General features: G+C 44.6%; 1 protein-coding gene across 1 annotated transcript in view; it reads right to left on the bottom strand.

Annotated features, from left to right (window-relative positions):
• PKP4 (plakophilin 4) overlaps positions 1-22,205 on the bottom strand; it is a 391,306-nt gene that overhangs the window by 50,182 nt on the left and 318,919 nt on the right. The window contains exon 11 of the mRNA XM_075317248.1: positions 19,598-19,811. Coding sequence (XP_075173363.1) covers positions 19,598-19,811 — 214 coding nt within the window. The remainder of the gene's footprint in view (positions 1-19,597; positions 19,812-22,205) is intronic.

The following is a 22,205-nucleotide window of genomic DNA, read 5'->3' as shown; positions in this document are numbered from 1 at the left end:
ATATGCACCCAGAACCTCGAGCAGCTCTGGGTACATATTGTTATTCCCTGCCTAACCATCCCTGTATACACTAGCATAGATAAAGATCTATAGAAAAAGTATTTCTAAAGATCTTTTATCATATGCTAATGAGCGAGGGGACTAATCCCCTGGGTGTTATTTCCCTTGGCTAGTCGGCCCCCTTAGCATGTAAACACACCCGTGTGGGTGTACTAACAATAATAAACTTGCAGCATCAGAGGCATGGCCGTGCTCACCTCTCGGCTGTCACCACTGTTTTCGGCTCAGTGCGCATGATAAAAAGTCCCAGACTTCAGTCGTACATACTATGAAGCCAGGTGTACACGTCCCGGCCTCAAATGCTGAAGTGCACATGACCGGACATCCGGGGACGTTCTGATCATGAGCACTGAGCTGAAAACCAGCAGTGGCAGCCGAGAGGTGAGTGTGACCATACCTCTGACGCTGCGCATTCATTAGCATGTTAGCATGCCCACAGGGTTGTGTTTACATGTTAACGGGGCCAACTAGCCAAGGGAAAAAACGCCCTTGTGACTAGTCCCCTCTCTCATTAGCATATAATGAAGGATCTTTGGAAATACTTTTTCTAAAGATCTCTTTATCTATGCTAGTGTATACAGGGATGGTTAGGCAGGGATTAGCAATATGCACCCAAAACTGCTCATGGTTCTGGCCGCATATTGCACCTGACAGGTTCACTTTAATAGTGTTTGGGGACATCATAGGTTCCTTTTAAGTTGTACTGATAGAATACCTGTGTCATGAAGCGCTCGCTCAAGCCCCTCACTGGGCATTATAATATATTAGTTGTTTTCCAAAATCTCCCTTAAAAGACATATCGCCTTATCCGAGAAACAGGGATTAATGAAACAGTTAGGCAAATGTTGCTTGATAAATGTGAAGCAAAGATATGTGCAATTTTACACACGAAATACATGAAAGACAAAGACTCAATTGCGGCTCGTCTCCAGAGTCCGATCCCCGCAGTATGAGGAGTGATGAGACTTTCTGCATTCACGGTGATCGAACTTGAGGTCAAAGTCATCATACTTGAGAGCTCCAGTGAGGATTAGAGAGGAGATTATCTCACGGCTTATTAAAGAATATACAAGTCTCCGAGAACAAATTGGCCAAAGTGTAGAAGAAAAGATCAAATCTAAAAATAAATATAAATGGACGTCCTAGAAAGTAGCGACGTACGGACCGGGCCGGCAGAGGACAACCGGAGATTACCAGGTTTCACAAGATTCCTTCTTTTCTTCGGCTAGTTAGTAGGATTAAAGTATAATGATTAAAAAGAAATCCTTCCCTAGTTAAAGCAATACATGTATAATGAGAGAGCACAGGGGTTACTGCGGACGAGCTGCTGACCGGCTAATTAACACAGTAGAAAAGTTTTGTTGTAAATTCACAAAAGGTTTTCTTTTTCCCTATAGTCCTGGGAACGAAAGGAAGATTATCATGTAACAGTCACTGGCTGTGACTACAGGAAAACTTAAAAATTATTTAAGTTCGTACACCCAAGACAGGGGCAAAACAGTAACAGTTAAATTTGGAAAAGCGCCACTTTTGCCAGTGGCCACTGTCTGGTATTGCCAGGATGAATGCCAAGAGAATGAGCATGGAAATCCTCAGCCAAAATTGTTGCAGGTTTTAAATTAAAGCGCACCAATCACCAGGCTTCTCCTATATAACCTAAGTCTATGTGCGCACTAGGCCGTTTTACCCGCGGATTTGCTGCAGAAATTTCTTGAGAAATGTCTGCAATCTTTGTGCAGACATTTCCCAGCAAATCCTATGAGAAAAAAAAATAGCTGTGCGCACACTGCGGATTTTTCTCCTTGAGAAGATTTTCTTGAGAAAATTTCTTGAGAAAATGAGCATGTCAATTCTTTTCCGCAGGTACCTGCGGATTTCTGCAGTACAGCCTGCAAAATCCGCAGGGAACAACCTGCAGGAAAATCGCGGCAAATCCGCATGCGGATTTACCGCGGATTTGGTGCGGATTTTTTCCGGAGGTCCGGAAATCTTCCACTCCCAGAAGTTTCTCAAGAAATTTTCTTGAGAAACTTCACATTTCTAGTGCACACAAAGCCTAAAGCCAGTGCTATTCTGGCGCTATCAGGCTGATTCTATACATACCGTACCTTTAGTTGTCAGCTATGCTGGATAGGTTTTGAAACACAAGTAAAGATAGTAAAATGAGCAGCTTTTTGAATGGCAGCAGCTGATAGCTGGGGTGGGTATTCATAGTGATTTCTGCCCCCCTGCCTACCCATTTCTCCCCATTATTTATGCTAATTCTATTATAGAATCATTTTACTGACTAGAAGGACCTGTGCTGATGTTATACCCATGAGACCAGAAGGGGCAGGGCCTCGGCCAACATAGCTGATACCAGGAAGCAACATTAAATTTCTGTTGGCTGAGGCCCCGCCCATTCTGGTCACATGGGTATGACATCAGCACAGGTCCTTCTAGTCAGTTAGTAAAACGATTCTATAATTTAATTATCATAAATAACAGGGGGTGGGAATCACTTATCTCACAACTAAAAGGTGTGTATAGAATCAGCCTGATAGCGCCAGTATAGCACTGGCTTTAGTTTATATAGGAATATCCTGCTGATTGGTGCGCTTTAAGAAAAAAAAAATCTGGAATGAGAATAAGAAGCAATTTCCATGTGTGTGAACATACCCTAAAGCCGGGTTCAGATAGTCGTATTGGAAATCATATCAGATGTGACCAACTGTGTGAGCTCATCTACACGGGAAACTGTCAGGATCTACCTTGACATTACATATATTATACTGATTTGAAAAATGGAGCAAAGGAATTTTGTGATTTTTCTTTTAAAAAAATGTGACGATGTGCACTGGCCGTAATGGGTGTGTTTGATACAAGGAACAGGAACAGAACATGGGATTATAGGATAGTCTGAACATGCCACAATTGTCGTATGAAATATCACTCAATAAAAAAGTGCTCTTTCAGGCCACAATTACCCCAGCAGAATTGTACGGCTATGTTCACACAGGGCATTTTTCCTACAGTAAACCGGTAGCAAAACCTCATCTTTTGGCAGGAAATAACCTGCAGTTTTGGTGTGGATTTCCACTTCCTCATTGCTTTATAGGGGTGAAAACTGCGGCAAAACCGCCAAAAGAATTGGCATGCTGCTTCTTTCAAAAACACTGCAAAACCAAGGGGGCTGATGTTTCGGTCAGGAAAAAAACGCAGGTGTTTTGTCTGTGTGTGCATGAGATTTCTGGAATCTCATAGGCTTTGCTGTAAAAGCAGCATTGCATGGATTTGCATAAAACCAATGCAAAAACCATGCAAAAAAACCCAAAACACAGAAAAGACAAAAATGCCTTGTGTGAACATGGCCGTAGTGTTGCCATCAGTCTGAAAACCGAATAACATCATTAAAATATAAGACCAAAAGAACAAATGCAAAGTTTCTGCACATAATATATATATATATATATATATATATATATATATATATATGTGTATGTATGTATGTATGTATGTATGTATGTATGTATGTATGTATGTATATATATATATATATATATATATATATATATATATATATATATATATATATATATATATATAAAAAAAAAGGTGTCACAGCATTATTTTTGCCCACTATATAACTTGTATCTGCCATTTTTCACCAGTTTTCCACTAAGACTCTTATTTTCAGTTTTTTCAGTTATCTCTGAGCTAGTGGGTGGAGACTAGCTTCTATAATTTCCTATACATTGCACACAGATATTTGTTTGTAATTGAACTCACTTTAATTCCATAGGACTTTACAGACGTGATTATCACTGTCCCCATTGGGGCTCACAATATAGATTCGCCATCACAAGGTCTTTGGAGTGTTGGAGGAAACCAGAGAACCTGGAGTAAACCCATGCAAAAAAAGGGAGAACATGCAAAGTTGCAGATGTTGTCCTTAGTGGGACAGATATGAGGGATTCCTGCGCTCTCATCTCTATCTAGCACATATGAAGCAACCACAGCATGGGTGATATTATCAAGCAATACTGAGTATTGTGGCTGTATAATCTTGCTTCGAAGTGAGAGAAAACACTCACTAGAAAGAAGCAGCGCAAGTCTGTGTCTTCCACTCTGTATTCTCACACTTTGCTCTCCCCTCTCTGATTGTGCAGTTGATGTTGTTTTGATCTAATCATATTGGAACCATTTTCAGAGTAAGTGATGAGTTCGGGAGACAGAAGGAGGAGGAGGAGTAACTCAAAAGTAGAGAATGAAAGAAGCAGATTTCTCTGATAAGATATGTAACAAAGTTTATTTTTACTTCTACTATAGATGAATGCAAAATCGTTAAGTCTTTGAAATGACGGTGATCATTTCATATTATGTATATTTAAAATGTGGCAGTAAATATGCCAAATGGAAATTTCCTTTAATTAATGAAATAAATTGCCAAAAATGTGGTCCGCTGCGTCCTTAGATCCCAGGGCTCACACATACCAGCTTAACTATCTAAGAAACTCATCAGGGTATGTGTCTCTGCGCGGCTTTAATTACCACAACTTCTAAATGCGATTAATTTTCTTTTAGGGAAACATCAAAGACTGACTGCAGGAATCTTTACTGATCTTTAGTGGAGTTTTCTCATTGCTGGCCTAATTTCTTTCTGCAAGTAGAAGCTAGCGGTAGAAAATACATTCAAAGAGTTTTCTGCTTGTATAGAAATGTGACATCAACTGCTAATAGAAAGTTATGAGCGCTGCTCAAAACTCATCAGAGGTTGATGTTCGTTGTAATTCTCTATATGGGTATTTTGCAAAATAAAGAACTTGCCGCACCATAGAAATGTAGATATTTCCACATTTTCTTGACCTCCATCCTGCCAGGTGCAGAAACCGCTAATCACAGCATCCATGCAGAAAATTAATGGTGAATTTCTACTACATGTCACCACGTCCACTCAAAACTTGACTGATGTCCCGTCCGTCGTTTGATGTCGGTGCCAACTGTGCCAAATGGGACATCAGGTAAGGAGTGGGCATGCTAACCGCGAGGAGGTTGTGCATAGGTGCTTAGAGGATATAAATACATACATATCTATTTTTATATATATACATATCTATATACATATCTATATAGCTATATCTATATAGCTATCTATATGTATCTACATATCTATATATATATATATACACATGTTATATATATATATATATATATATATATATATATATATATATATATATATACATGTTATATATATATATTTATATATAAAAATAAACATATACATACACACACAGTATAATATATATATATATATATATTATATATAAAAAAATAAACTTGTTATATATAAATATATATTTTAATACATGTTTATATATAGGTATATATATATATATATATATATATATATATATATATATATATATATATATATATATATATATATATATATATATATATATATATATAATTGCCTTATTCTGTGTCTGTGTCTGTCATGCTTCAAAATTGTGTCCTTCCGGTGACATTGTGTCCTTCCGGTGACACAAAGCTGATTGGCCGCTGGGCTCGCCATGGCCCCGCCCCCCCACACGGATTGGCCTCTCGCCCCGGCTCTCTGCAGGCCCCGCCCCCCTCACGCAATGCACGCTCGCTCTGGCCCAACTGACACGGAGCTCAGATTCCCAGTGAGTACACACACACACATCACACTCACTCTCACACACACCTCACACACACCTCACACATCACAACATCCTGGGATATCGCTTGCTTCTACACCGGCTCCGTCAGGATCCCAGCAGCGCTAGACATAACCTTGCAATGCTGGGATCTTGACGGAGGCCGTGAAAGCTGGTAACCATTATACACATCGGGTAACTAAGGTCCCTTAGTTACCCGATGTGTATCATAGTTACCAGTGTACACCGGCTCCCACTCACTCTCACACACACCTCACACACACATCACATCGCATCCACACATCAAGGTCCTGCAGCGGCGGAAAATACACACACAACAGCACACACACATACACACATCAGATCACATTCACCCTCACACACACCTCACACATCACATCGCATCCACATACTCACAACATCCTGGGATATCGCTTGCTTCTCGGCCTCGATACTGTGCTGTTGTGAGCTTCCAGGACCTGACGGAGGATCACATGGCCAGAAGCATGTGATATCTCCGGATGTTGTGAGTATCAGCGCGTATGTGCGATTTCGTCAGTGTCTGTGTGTGTGAGTGTATGCGATCGGGTGTGTGTGAGTGTATGCGATCGGGTGTGTGTGAGTGTATGCGATCGGTTGTGTGTGTGAGTGTATGCGATCGGGTGTGGGCGAGTGTCGGCAGAGGAGCACGGCGTGCTGGAGGAGGCTGGGAGCAGAGAGGCTGATCTTGAGGAAGGCTGGGAGGGGGAGGCTGATGCTGGGGGAGACTGGGAGGGGAAGGCTAATGCTGAAGGAGGCTGGGAGGAGAGAGGCTGATCCTGGGGAAGGCTGGGAAGGGGAGGCTGATGCTGAGGGAGGCTGGAAGGAGAGAGGCTGAGGCTGGGAGGAGAGAGGCTGATGCTGGGGAAGGCTGGAAGGAGAGAGGCTGAGGCTGGGAGGAGAGAGGCTGATGCTGGGGAAGGCTGATGCTGAGGGAGGCTGGGAGGGGAAAGCTGATGCTGGGGAAGGCTGGGAGGACGGAGGCTGGGAGGAGAGAGGCTGATCCTGGGGAAGGCTGGGAGAGGGAGGCTGATGCTGGGGGAGGCTGGAAGGAGAGAGGGTGATGCTGGGAGAGGCTGGAAGGAGAGAGGCTGATGCTGGGGGAGGCTGATGCTGGGGAAGGCTGGGAGGACGGAGGCTGGGAGGACGGAGGCTGGGAGGAGAGAGGCTGATCCTGGGGAAGGCTGGGAGAGGGAGGCTGATGCTGGAGGAGGCTGGAAGGAGAGAGGCTGATGCTGGGGGAGGCTAGAAGGAGAGAGGCTGATGCTGGGGGAGGCTAGAAGGAGAGAGGCTGATGCTGCGGGCAGAGAGGCTGATGCTGCGGGCAGAGAGGCTGATGCTGGTGCAGCATGGGGAATGGAGCACGATGGGGGGTGCGCAGCATGGGGGATGGAGCACGATGGGGAGTGCGCAGCATGGGGGATGGAGCACGTTTGGGAGTGCGCAGCATGGCGGATGGACCACGTTTGGGAGTGCGCAGCATGGCGGATGGACCACGTTTGGGAGTGCGCAGCATGGAGGATGGAGCACGTTTGGCAGTGCGCAGCATGGCGGATGGACCACGTTTGGGAGTGCGCAGCATGGCGGATGGACCACGTTTGGGAGTGCGCAGCATGGCGGATGGACCACGTTTGGGAGTGCGCAGCATGGCGGATGGCGCACGTTTGGGAGTGCGCAGCATGACGGATGGAGCACGTTTGGGAGTGCGCAGCATGGCGGATGGAGCACGTTTGGGAATGCGCAGCATGCCGGATGGTGCACGATGGGGAGTGCGCAGTATGGCGGATGGAGCACGTTTGGGAGTGCGCAGCATGGCGGATGGAGCACGTTTGGGAGTGTGCAGCATGACGGATGGACCACGTTTGGGAGTGCGCAGCATGGCGGATGGAGCACGTTTGGGAGTGCGCAGCATGGCGGAAGGAGCACGTTTGGGAGTGCGCAGCATGGCGGGTGGAGCACGTTGGGGAGTGCGCAGCATGGCGGATGGAGCATGATGGGGGGTGCGCAGCATGGCGGATGGAGCACGTTTGGGAGTGCGCAGCATGGCGGATGGAGCACGTTTGGGAGTGCGCAGCATGGCGGATGGAGCACGTTTGGGAGTGCGCAGCATGGCGGATAGAGCACGATGGGGAGTGCGCAGCATGGCGGATGGAGCACGTTTGGGAGTGCGCAGCATGGGGGATGCAGCACGATGGGGAGTGCGCAGTATGGCGGATGGAGCACGTTTGGGAGTGCGCAGCATGGTGGATGGACCACGTTTGGGAGTGCGCAGCATGGCGGATGCAGCACGTTTGGGAATGCGCAGCATGGGGGATGCAGCACGATGGGGAGTGCGCTGCATGGGGGATGGAGCACGATGGGGGGTGCGCAGCATGGGGGATGGAGCACGTTTGGGAGTGCGCAGCATGGCGGATAGAGCACGATGGGGAGTGCGCAGCATGGCGGATGGAGCACGTTTGGGAGTGCGCAGCATGGGGGATGCAGCACGATGGGGAGTGCGCAGTATGGCGGATGGAGCACGTTTGGGAGTGCGCAGCATGGCGGATGGAGCACGTTTGGGAGTGCGCAGCATGGGGGATGCAGCACGATGGGGAGTGCGCTGCATGGGGGATGGAGCACGATGGGGGGTGCGCAGCATGGGGGATGGAGCACGATGGAAGGTGCACACCTCCCCCCAACACACACACACGCGCACTGCACAACACACACACACTGGGAACCACAAACAACGCCCTACACAGACACCCACACACACAGACAACGCTGCACACACACAACACCCAACACACAAACACCGCAGCACACACAAATATACGCACATACCGCACAACACACACATTGCTCAAAACATACCTCCCCCCAAAACACACCACACACACACAAACCGCACAACACACACACACACACAACGCTACAGACACACAGCGCTCCACAAACAACGCAACACACGCAACACACATACAACACCGCTCTCACCCCCCGCCACACCCAGAACATGTACAGCGCCCTACACAAACACTTGGTAACTACACACAACAACATCTATATATATATATATATATATATATATATATATATATATATATATATATATAACAAAAATCATACATGAACTACACAATACGTAAATTCTAGAATACCCGATGCGTAGAATCGGACCACCTTCTAGTATATATATATATATATATATATATATATACACACACACATACATACACACACACACACACACACACACCATAATCTTAGGAGTAGGTTTGGTACGATGTTCCCTCTTGAAGGCCTCTCATGGTGTTACCTATGTGTTCTTCAAAACAATTTCCAACTATCATTGTATCCAAGACAAAAGCCAGACTCATTGCAGAAGAGGATAGACCTCTATTCCAGCCTCCATTTTGACATCGTGCTCTTCACCATGAGCGGTGGAGTGAGGTCTATGTATACCTATATGTTTAGCCAATGAATACCTGTAGCTGGATGCCTGGCTCGCAGCCCAAAGTCAAGCAAACACCTTTTGATGGTTTGCGTAGACCTGTTTGATACCATAAGCTTGGTACATGATGTCAAATTTCAATTGAAGTACAGAGTGGATCAAATTAGGGAGCCAGTGGTACGGCCATTTCTCCAGAGTGTCCCAGGAACACACCGACCATATGTAGCTCAAGTAAACAAGAAACACCTGAGTGGCCTAAACGTGCTCCCATGGCCTACGGAGTTTCCGGACTTGTTTTCCATCGAGTACATTTGAGATCTCATTAATTGAGAATTGCAAAAGAAGCTGCCAGCAGCGGATCTTGATGATTTGCACAAGTGCCCTCAGCATGGCAGAACGTCTCTCAAACAACCATTAATAACTTCATTGAAAGCAGCCAAGGCACCAAGAGGGGTGGATCATACTCAATACTAAAGAGATATTTGATATTTTGAAAATGTTCTTAACATTTTTTCAGAATTTGCATACCATTCACATGTCTAATAATCTGTGATTTCCATAATTCCACGACTTTTCTGTCTTGGTGTTGCAATCTCAAAATTCAGAAGAGTAGATAATGTATTTACTTCCATCTAGATCAGCCTTCTGTTTTCTTCTCGTCAGACTCCATCTTGCATTTCAGATTTCACTCTGCTTCTTTCTCTTCTATGCGGTTATCAATCAGATATATCAGCACAGCATTACATAGCCAACTAGAGTTAATACCATCTCTGTCTGCTGTGGAAACTGTGATCATCCTCTCCTTTATGTTCTGACACTCTAGCTGTGTAATCATCATTATCAACTGCGATAGGCGTTTCTTCCCTCATCCAACATCCCACGTTTAGGAAGTGTGTGGGACAGTCCATGCATTCAGAAGGTTCTATTGACAGAGATGGTGATGTCCTTCAAATACCATAAAGTCATTTGGGGTGGGGTGGTCCCTAAGTGATCATTTGGGCTAACTGAAAAAAGTATACTGTGAATTTTTACACAGAAAGAAACTATATAAAGGTAATACAATTATATATGTTGGGGGGCTAGTGACCGAATGAGAAAGAAAAATGGATGGTTTCTTTAACAAGAGACCTGGACCATTGAACCAAACGAGTACCTTTACCTTTTCTGTCAACCCGATTTCCTCCAGATTGTAAGATCTTTGGAATAGGTGCTGACGCCTCTTGTTAAAAGGGTGGTACCAACTTAGCGAGTTATTCCTTAACCAAGTGATAGCAAAGGGGGTCCAAGCCATCACTCTATTCAAACAAGGGGCACTTAAGACCCCCATTCTCAGTTACAGTTTTCTAATTGCTGGAGGTCAGGCCGCTGGGCCCCCCATAGATTTTAATAAAGGTGCTGTGAAGTTCCATGTTTGAATGAAGCAATGGTTGAGACCTCCAGGAACCAAAAAGTTGAGAATTGGTGATATTTTTTAAGTTAGGACTCTTTAATTAATTTGGACTTATGCAATGTCTGATTTGGTCTCTGTGGAGTACAATGGCGCTATATAGAGAATATTACCAGTAGGTGTAACTTGACGCTTGTCAGCCCCAAATGAAAATCTCCAACAAGGTCCCTCATTCTCACAGGTTTAGTATTGATCTTCTTACATGGGTCAAAAGGACCTCTAGGCCCGACAAGTCTCCAACTGCACCCTCTATAGTTACACCTGTGAATATTATGGAATAAATGTCCACAGGGGTGGACATTGATAGCAAAGGGCCCCTGCACAAGAATTGACCATGGGCAACCCCCCCCATCCCCAAACACCTCTCCCTCCATCCTCTCCTGAGTGGAGAGTCCCGATATCTTCTCCCCCATACTCTTAGCTCGGGGAAGGACAGTGTACTGCAGAGCACAGCTACAGGGGAGCATGGGAAGGGCCTCTTACTGGTTCCAGGGCCTATCGCACTCAGAAGTTTCATGGTGAGTCAGCTGGACCCGGTAAAAACAATATTTATTGCAGTGCATGGCCCTCCTTTAGTTTTGAGGGTTCCCATCCCCTCTGGGCCCCGATGCTGTTGCACCGGCTATATGTCCGCCACTGAATTTCCATCCGACAGAAATGATTTTGTCATGGCTAACACCCTGTATATTCAATTGCCATTTTTGGAGATGAAGCCATGGTGTAAAGGGTGCTTTACACGCTGCGACATCGCTAACGATATATCGTCGGGGTCACGGTGGTTGTGATGCACATCCGGCGTTGTTAGTGACATTGCAGCGTGTGACAGTTAGGAGCGACGATCAACGATCACAAAAACGGCAAAAATCGTTGATCGTTGACACGTCGCTCCTTTTCATATCATCGTTGGCGGTGCATACCGCTGGTTGTTCGTCGTTCCTGCGGCGTCACACATCGCTGTGTGTGACACCGCAGGAACGACGAACATCTCCTTACCTGCGTCCACCGGCAATGAGGAAGGAAGGAGGTGGGCGGCATGTTCCGGCCGCTCATCTCCGCCCCTCCTCTGCTATTGGGCGGCCGCTTAGTGACGCTGCATGAACCTCCCCCTTAAAGGAGAGATTGTTCAGTGTCTCCAGCGACGTCGCTAAGCAGGTATGTGCGTGTGACGCTGCCGTAGCAATATTGTTCGCTACGGCAGCGATCACCCTCATGACGAAACAGCGATGTGGGCGGGTGCTATCGGGCACGACATCACTAGCTATTGCTTAAAGCACCCTTAAAAGTCTTCCTGCTGTTCTACTACTAGTACATATCACTATATCCACAGCGAGATAATTATTAGGGATGATCGAATACCTCAAATACTCGGCTTTGCGAATATTTGCTGAATAGGTCGCCACTATTCGCGAATATTCGATGCGCAATGTACGTTTATTGGAAACAACTATTCGGGCTTCCCATAGACTTACATTGCACATCGAATATTCGCATAGCAGCAAACTATTCGTCGGATATTTGTGAAGCCGAATATTTGAGGTATTCGATTATCCCTAATAATTAATAAAGAACATTTCTACAGTGAAATATAGAATTAATCCATCTGTAAGTCACGTAACAAACCAGTGAGATATTTGACCGGTTTATGTCTACGACAATATAATTAGGAGCGTGGATGCCTCAAACCAAATCCCAAAAGTTGCCCATTATTAGAGCGATCGTCGTTGAGAACTGCGGAGAAAGCCAACATGTACATTGTGTTTGCTTATGCCGAGTCGCAGGGGAATATGACAGATGACAGTCTGGCCGAGGAACCTTCCTAATGACCAGAGATGGCGGCTCATTATGCGCATCGACGACGGGTTTTGGCGGCAGCTTCCGAGTCTTTGAAGCCTAATTTAATCTTTCAAGACGCGTTAGTGAGCAAACGTACGAGCATACCTATTCGTGATCAGCGAGTGCGAAGAGGCTAATGGGCTGACATCGGCAAAAAAAAGTATAATAAATGTACACAAGAACATGGCTGACTGCACCGCTTTTATCGTTAGACAATGTTCTTTTCGTCAGGAGTGGAATTCGGCACAAAAGACCGTCCGCCTTTGTTTTGTTTCCATTAGATACTGATAGGAAAGCGATGAGAATTTACCCCAAGAAAAGAAGAAGAAGCTGTAAATGTAGCTGAAGAAGAGAGCAAGGAGAAGGCTGAACGCGGAGGAACGTTCTCTACGACCAAGACCCTGAAGAAGACGCACGGAGAATATCAAACGGGCCGAGCAGTCACAGGCAAGATTTAAAGACTGGCTGTAAAGGTGAAACGGCGGCACTTCATTCTCAGCTGTCAGGGAAAGTGTCGAAGAACGAGACCGGACATCGCTATGCACTTCATTAAAGACACTTTTTTTTTTAAAGGATATAATGGACGTTTTCATTATTATTACATTTACAGATGGAGTTGGGCTTGACAGTAATGTATGGAAGTCGCACTGTAGGAAGCTCGTGCCCCGGCCAGTTTCTCCTGACAGCTCGCAAGGTAGTCCCCCGACTTTAAATGTAGTTAATATACCCTGCGGTTCTCTACAGATTAAAGCAAGGTACCAATTCCCGGTTTATAAACAGTCTAGATAAAAAAAATGTAGTTAAATTTGTGATTACATTACTTTCTCACTTATCCAGATATTATACCCCAGAGCTGCATTCACAGTTCTGCTGGAAACAGCTAATAGACACTCCCCTAAAAACTAAGCTGGTTGGATTTAGAAATGGTATAGCCCAGAGCTGCATTCATAATTCTGCATTTTATTTTCGGAAACCGTGAATGGACACATATCTAATAACCCCGATTGTTATAGCCCAGAGCTGCATTCATGATTTGGCTTTATTGTTTCCGTAAACAGCGAATAGACACATATCTAACAACTCAGATCACATAATGCACACTTTTTTTTTTTTTTTTTAATTGATCAGATTACTGTACAATGTAGAATAACCACAAGACAACAGGAAAAAGGGAATGATAAGGGTATGTGCCCACGATCAGGACTCACTGCGTCCTGGAGGCTGCGGGTCCTGGAGGCTGCGGGTCCGCAAGTCTCCTCCACAAGAGAACGCAGCTGCTCGTACCCACGATCAGGACTCACTGCGTCCTGGAGGCTGCGGGTCCTGGAGGCTGCGGGTCCGCGAGTCTCCTCCACAAGAGAACGCAGCTGCTCGTACCCACGATCAGGACTCACTGCGTCCTGGAGGCTGCGGGTCCTGGAGGCTGCGGGTCCGCGAGTCTCCTCCACAAGAGAACGCAGCTGCTCGTACCCACGATCAGGACTCACTGCGTCCTGGAGGCTGCGGGTCCTGGAGGCTGTGGGTCCTGACCTGTGGGACCGCGAGTCTCCTCCACAGAAGAACGCAGCTGCTCGTACCCACGATCAGGACTCACTGCGTCCTGGAGGCTGCGGGTCCTGACTTGCAGGACCGCGAGTCTCCTCCACAGGAGAACGCAGCTGCTCGTACCCACGATCAGGACTCACTGCGTCCTGGAGGCTGCGGGTCCTGACATGCGGGGCTGCGAGTCTCCTCCGCAGGGTTCAGTGCGCTGCGGTCTCTTGCTTATGTTCTCCCTACAGAAGACACATGCAAATCCGCAGCAAACAGTTGACATGCTGCGGTCTGGAAAGACGCACCGTAGGTCATTGTTTACAGAAAAAACAAGCACAGTGGGCATTGGATTTCTAGAAATCCCATTCACTGTGCTTGTACTGTACACCGCAGCGTTTTGGACGCAGCTGAAGCATGCTACATCCAAAACGCTGCAAACACTGATCGTAGACACGCACCCTAAGAGATTTATGCTCTGGTATACAGGAATCTCCATGAAATAAAAGCATTCATACATAATGCTGACAATTAGGTGTATGAAACTTTTAGTGGAGTTTGTAAACACATGACATTAATCATCTTGCATTGAATCGGAAAGGTATATAGCCTAGAGCTGTAATCTTAATTCTGCATTTTTTTTTTTAGCACCTGTAATAACTCAGGTCAGCTCATATATTACAATTTTGTGTGCTCAATAAAGGATGGAGTTTTAATTGATCAGATTACAGTATGGTGTATAAAGACTGTATTTTCCAGAGACAAGACACTGAACCAGCAGGGAATTCTGGGAGATTTATGCACTCGTGTAGTAGAAGCTCTATGAAATAAAAGCACTAGTACATAAATATGCCTGACATCTATTTGTCTGGCGCCTTTAGTTGACTCTGCAAATATACATATAACATTACTCATCTTGTACTGATTTGCAAACATTTCCCAGAGCTGCATTCATAATTCTGTATTACTTTTTTTTTTTTTTTTTTTAACAGTCAGTCAATAGAGAAATATCTAGTAACAACTCCGTTCCTACAATTCAACCTTGTGCATTCAGGAAAAGATGGAGTTTTTATTGGTTACATTACTGCACTGTGTATAAAGAAAACAACTTAAAGAGACAAGTCACTGAATCAGCAGGGAATGTATTTTCGGGTTAAATCTGACATTCAAGTATATGAAGTTTCTCCAACTTCGTATTTGTGAAGAAGGATGTAATAGATCTGCAATCAATATCTGCCAGAGGGCACCGCGGCAAGCGTCGTTGCCAGAGGGCACCGCGGCAAGCGTCGCTGCCAGAGGGCACCGCGGCAAGCGTCGCTGCCAGAGGGCACCGCGGCAAGCGTCGCTGCCAGAGGGCACCGCGGCAAGCGTCGCTGCCAGAGGGCACCGCGGCAAGCGTCGCTGCCAGAGGGTACCGCGGCAAGAGTCGCTGTCAGAGGGCACCGCGGTATGAGCAAGAGTCACTGTCAGAGGGCACCATAGTTGCCAAGTCAGTGGAAGGTGAGGCTATGACAGCGGGGGGAGGGGCAGAAAACTCTGGTTGACGTAGCTGGCACAAAAATAAAATAAAAAAAAAAAAACAACCCTTAAGATTTTTTAATGTTTCAAAAATTAAACCACTTATGTATGTAACATTCTTGACAAGTGTCTCACAAGAATAAAGTGCCACAAAATTGCCGCTCTAGGAGGGTGTGACTCGACTACTAATATCATACCCACGTTAACTACCAACTTGGCTGCCGTCACGTCCTAAAAACCTGCCTAGCAATCCTATTTATGCCAGTTCATTTTGATAATTACATCCATATTAAAATAGTAATTAGCTCGTGTACTGTGCGGTGTGACATGAACGCAGTGAAAATACGGGAGGGGACGGCGCCCGGTCAAAGACATTCAACTGGAGTTAAATCAGTCATTAGCCGGAGAATTTGTTTATGAACGCCGCATTTTTCATTTCTGAATTATGTTGGGAATTAAAAAAAAAAAAAAAAAATATTAAAAAAAAAAAGAATGAACATTAGTCTGGGAAATTCATGAACAGCACTCAATTATTTTTGCCAATATCATAGCAGCTTGAGATTGAATGTTAATGCATTAGATAATCAGTGAACGTGGCGTCAGAGATGATTTTATATAAATAATAGTAGTAATGAAAATTGCAGAGGGAACAAATTACCCAAACAAAAGCGGGAGGCAGCGGCGCTCTGCAATCACAGGACGCTCCGCATTGCAAACATTTTAATTAGCGGCTGCAGCACTTGTGCTTCTATTTTCATAGCGTATTATATAAGTCACGACTCGAACATTATAATAAATGTACTGGTGCAAATTACATGCCCATGCTTAGGGGAAACCTAGAATAAAATGACTGTTCAGACCAAGCACAGTTTCTTGGAGCATCCTCTGCGTGGCCGAGCAATTTAGGTCTCACGTGTGAATAGGGAGCAGGGGTGTTACATTTGGTGTTTTCTCTCACACACTCTCTCATACTGGTCACTGGAAGCTCAACATGGCTCCTCATGGCAAAGAATTCTCTGAGGAACTGAGAAAAAAAAATAATTGTTGCTCTACATAAAGATGGCCGATGCTATAAGATGATTGCCAACTCCTCAACACTGAGCTGCAGCATGGTGGCCAAGACCATACAGTGGTATAACAAGACAGGTCACACTCAGAACAGGCCTGCCTATAAATTGACCACAGAAGGTGAGTGCACGTGCTCAGCGTCATATCCAGAGGTCGTCTTTTCAAAACAGACGTATGAATGCTGCCAGCATTGCTGCAGAGGTAAAGGGGTGGGGAGGTCCGCCTGTCAGTGCTCAGACCATACGCCACACACTGCAGAGGTTACAGGGGTGGGGGGGTCCGCCTGTCATGCTCAGACCATACGCCGCACACTGCAGAGGTTACAGGGGTAGGGGATCTGCCTGTCAGTGCTCAGACCATACAACGCAGAGGTTACAGGGGTGGGGGGGTCCGCCTGTCATGCTCAGACCATACGCCGCACACTGCAGAGGTTACAGGGGTGGGGGGTCTGCCTGTCAGTGCTCAGACCATACACCGCAGAGGTTACAGGGGTGGGGGGGTCCGCCTGTCAGTGCTCAGACCATACACTGTTCACTGCAGAAGTTACAGGGGTGGGGGGGTCCCCCTATCAGTGCTCAGACCACACACCGCACACTGCAGAGGTTACAGGGGTGGGTGGGGGTCCGCCTATCAGTGCTCAGACCATCTACCTCACGCTGCATCACATTAATCTGTATGGCAGTCATCCCAGAAGGAAGCCTATTCTACAGATGATGCACAAAAAAGCTTGCAAACAGTTTGCTGAAGACAAGTAGACTAATCTGCAGCAAGTGAATTCTTTCAACATTTTTGCTGCAGATTTCGCCCATACTAATATATGAGAAAAAACTGCAACAAAAACGCTAATTTTTTACGGTTGCGTCTGCTAAGAAATGCAGAAATGTCTGCACCAAAAACTTTGGGTGTGCACATAGCCTTATACTATATAGCTTTTTTTGGGATGTCTGGGGGTTTCTGAAAATTTAGGATTTTATTCCCGTGAATGGGAATTCTAGCAAATTTTCTACAGAAAATTCATAGAAAACCATAGTAGAAGATCTCATCCACACGCTGCTGAAATTTTCTGAGCAGAAATTGACTCATGGGGCAGTTTTTTTTTTTTTTTTTTAGAAACCCGCTGCATATTAAAATTCGGTTACAAAAAGGCTGCAGATTTGTCACTAAGTTTTCCCCATAAAAAAAAACCTATTACAGTTTATAAAAACCACTGTGTTGTCTGTCATTCTGGTTACACATGCAATGTCGTACCGCTGCAGTCAATCACTGGTTACAGAGGCTTGCAGGCGCCCTGGGAAGCAGCAAGTGAATTGGGGATAGGGCTTTTTTTTGCATTATTACACATTATAGAATCATAGAATATTAGAGTTGGAATGGCCCTCCTGGGTCATCTAGTCCAACCCCCCGCTCAAAGCAGGATTCACTAAATCATCCCAGGCAGATGTCCGTCCAACCTCTTTTTAAAGACTTCCATTGAAGGAGACCTCACCACCTCTCGTGGCAGCCTGTTCCACTCAATGATCACTCTCACTGTCAAAAAGCTTTTTCGAAGATCTAATCTGTGTCTCCTCCCCATCAGTTTCATCCCATTGCTTCTAGTCTTTCCTTGTGAAAATGAGAATAAAACTGATCCCTCTACAGTGTGACAGCCTTTAAGATATTTGTAGACCGCTATTAAGTCTCCTCTCGATCTTCTCTTTTGCAAGCTAAACAATCCTAAATCCTGTAACCGTTCCTCATAGGACATGGTTTGGAGACCAGTCACCATTCTGGTCACTCTTCTCTGAACTTGCTCCAGTTTGTTGATGTCTGGAACTGGACATAATATTCCAGATGAGGTCTGACCAAAGAGGAATAAAGGGGGATAATGACTTCACGTGATCTAGACTGTATGCTTCTGTTAATACATCCTAGAATGATGCTTGCATTTTTTGCTGCTGCGTCACACTGTTGACTCATGTTCAGTCTGTGATCTATTAGTATACCTAAGTCTTTTTCACACATGTTGGATAGCTCTTAGATTTCTCCCATGCTGTATAAGCTCTTTTCATTATTTTTGCCAAGATGTAAGACCTTGCGTTTCTCCCTGTTAAAAAACATTCTATTAGTTGCTGCCCACTGTCCCAGCTTGTTTAGATCTTGTTGAATCCTCTCTCTCTTGTATTAGTTATTCCTCCTAACTTTGCGTTATAAGCAAATTTAGTCAGTTTACCCTTAATTCCTTCTTCTAAATCATTGATAAAGATGTTGAACAACACAGGCCCAGAACCGAGCCCTGTGCTACCCCACTTGAGACAGTCTTCCAACTGTATCTGCAGCCATTAGTCTGCTTTTTGTTAGGAAAACATCAGAAAAAGCAACCCTAAAATGCACACAATTTGGTGGTGCAGATGGTCCAGTCACTTCTTTCCCCCTGAATTTCAGCAGAAACTTTCTGCAGCAAAATGCGGTACCTTTGAACATGCCTTTAAAATGGAACAATTGCATTCGCCCACACCCTTCCCATACAGAATTTTTGGATGCGGCGTGAAAGTCACAGTAATGGCAGGTACAGAATGAAGCCATTTAATTAAAAGCAGAATTCTCAGTCACCCATGATCACATGACATCATATCGGGTATATATTATATATACACACACACATTATATATATATTAGTGTGTGTGTGTGTGTGTGTGTGTGTGTGTGTGTGTGTGTGTGTGTGAGATGTATGTATGTATGTATGTATGTATGTATGTATATATATGTATATATATATATATATATATATATATATATATATATATATATATATATATATATATATATATATATATATATATATACACATACACACACACACTATTATATATATATATACACATATATATACATATATATATACATATAAATATATATATACATATAAATATATATACATATATATAAATAAATATTATATTTCGCTGGCTAAACAATTGCATTATTGCTAAATAGTTACATTGTTTGTCGCACGTGCGCTCCACTCACCGGTCACAAGTTCTCGGATTTCTTGGTCGTTTGTTTTTCTCAGTAGTCTAAGGAGGGCAGGGATCCCGCCTGCGTTCTTCACCGCAATCTTGTTTTCATCAGTAGATTTACCATATACTAGGTTTCTTAAGGCGCCGCATGCATTTTTCTGAACTTCCAAAACTTTGTGATCCAGAAGATCGACCAGGTGCTTTACTCCTCCGAGTCGACACACCTAAAAAAAGTTAAAAATAAAAATTGCTGAAATTAAAAAACATTTTTGCACAGAACAATCTAACTGTGGCACCGATCTCCATGCCCAGATCTCTAGGGTCAAATTCAAATGCTGATGGGGGATATACGGTATGCCCTATGTAAAATAATATCAAAATCCCTCCTTAATGCAGCCAGAAATGCTGACTGCAGCCCACCAGTTTGGGGTATTTTCCTTGCTCCTCTTTATATACTTTCTTGCAAGACATAAGCAAATTATTATAATTCCTGAATTAGATGTCAACCCCCCCTTCCCCTCCCACCAGATGCAGTCTCACAGGCACAATGTGGAATCCTGCAGCTGCATCCCCCTCCTTCCTCATTTTATCCATCATGGTCGTTTTGGATTTCTGAGACGGAAGAAAGAAACTTCAGACTGTTTCAATAATTCACATACATTACAGTTTATATCTATCCAGCCATCTGCAGTATGTATCCATCTATCCAGCCATCTGCGGTGTGTATCCATCTATCCAGCCATCTACAGTATGTATCCATCTATCCAGCCATCTACAGTATGCATCCATCTATCCAGCCATCTGCAGTATGCATCCATCTATCCAGCCATCTACAGTATGTATCCATCTATCCAGCCATCTGCGGTGTGTATCCATCTATCCAGCCATCTACAGTATGCATCCATCTATCCAGCCATCTACAGTATGTATCCATCTATCCAGCCATCTACAGTATGTATCCATCTATCCAGCCATCTACAGTATGTATCCATCTATCCAGCCATCTACAGTATGTATCCATCTATCCAGCCATCTACAGTATGCATCCATCTATCCAGCCATCTACAGTATGCATCCATCTATCCAGCCATCTACAGTATGCATCCATCTATCCAGCCATCTACAGTATGCATCCATCTATCCAGCCATCTACAGTATGCATCCATCTATCCAGCTATCTACAGTATGCATCCATCTATCCAGCCATCTACAGTATGTATCCATCTATCCAGCCATCTACAGTATGCATCCATCTATCCAGCCATCTACAGTATGTATCCATCTATCCAGCCATCTACAGTATGTATCCATCTATCCAGCCATCTACAGTATGCATCCATCTATTCAGCCATCTACAGTATGCATCCATCTATCCAGCCATCTACAGTATGCATCCATCTATCCAGCCATCTACAGTATGCATCCATCTATCCAGCCATCTACAGTATGCATCCATCTATCCAGCCATCTACAGTATGCATCCATCTATCCAGCCATCTACAGTATGTATCCATCTATCCAGCCATCTACAGTATGTATCCATCTATCCAGCCATCTACAGTATGCATCCATCTATCCAGCCATCTACAGTATGCATCCATCTATCCAGCCATCTACAGTATGTATCCATCTATCCAGCAATCTGCAGTATGTATCCATCTATCCAGCCATCTACAGTATGCATCCATCTATCCAGCCATCTACAGTATGTATCCATCTATCCAGCCATCTACAGTATGTATCCATCTATCCAGCCATCTACAGTATGTATCCATCTATCCAGCCATCTACAGTATGTATCCATCTATCCAGCCATCTACAGTATGTATCCATCTATCCAGCCATCTGCAGTATGCATCCATCTATCCAGCCATCTACAGTATGTATCCATCTATCCAGCCATCTACAGTATGTATCCATCTATCCAGCAATCTGCAGTATGTATCCATCTATCCAGCCATCTACAGTATGCATCCATCTATCCAGCCATCTACAGTATGTATCCATCTATCCAGCCATCTACAGTATGTATCCATCTATCCAGCCAGCCATCTACAGTATGTATCCATCTATCCAGCCAGCCATCTACAGTATGTATCCATCTATCCAGCCATCTACAGTATGCATCCATCTATCCAGTCATCTACAGTATGTATCCATCTATCCAGCCATCTACAGTATGCATCCATCTATCCAGCCATCTACAGTATGTATCCATCTATCCAGCCATCTACAGTATGTATCCATCTATCCAGCCATCTACAGTATGCATCCATCTATCCAGCCATCTACAGTATGTATCCATCTATCCAGCCATCTACAGTATGCATCCATCTATCCAGCCATCTACAGTATGCATCCATCTATCCAGCCATCTACAGTATGTATCCATCTATCCAGCCATCTGCAGTATGTATCCATCTATCCAGCCATCTACAGTATGCATCCATCTATCCAGCCATCTACAGTATGTATCCATCTATCCAGCCATCTACAGTATGCATCCATCTATCCAGCCATCTACAGTATGCATCCATCTATCCAGCCATCTACAGTATGTATCCATCTATCCAGCCATCTGCAGTATGCATCCATCTATCCAGCCATCTACAGTATGT

The sequence above is a fragment of the Anomaloglossus baeobatrachus genome, chromosome 7 (assembly GCF_048569485.1).
Source record: "Anomaloglossus baeobatrachus isolate aAnoBae1 chromosome 7, aAnoBae1.hap1, whole genome shotgun sequence".
NCBI classification, from domain to species: domain Eukaryota; kingdom Metazoa; phylum Chordata; class Amphibia; order Anura; family Aromobatidae; genus Anomaloglossus; species Anomaloglossus baeobatrachus.
This window is presented reverse-complemented; position numbering and strand designations above follow the sequence as displayed.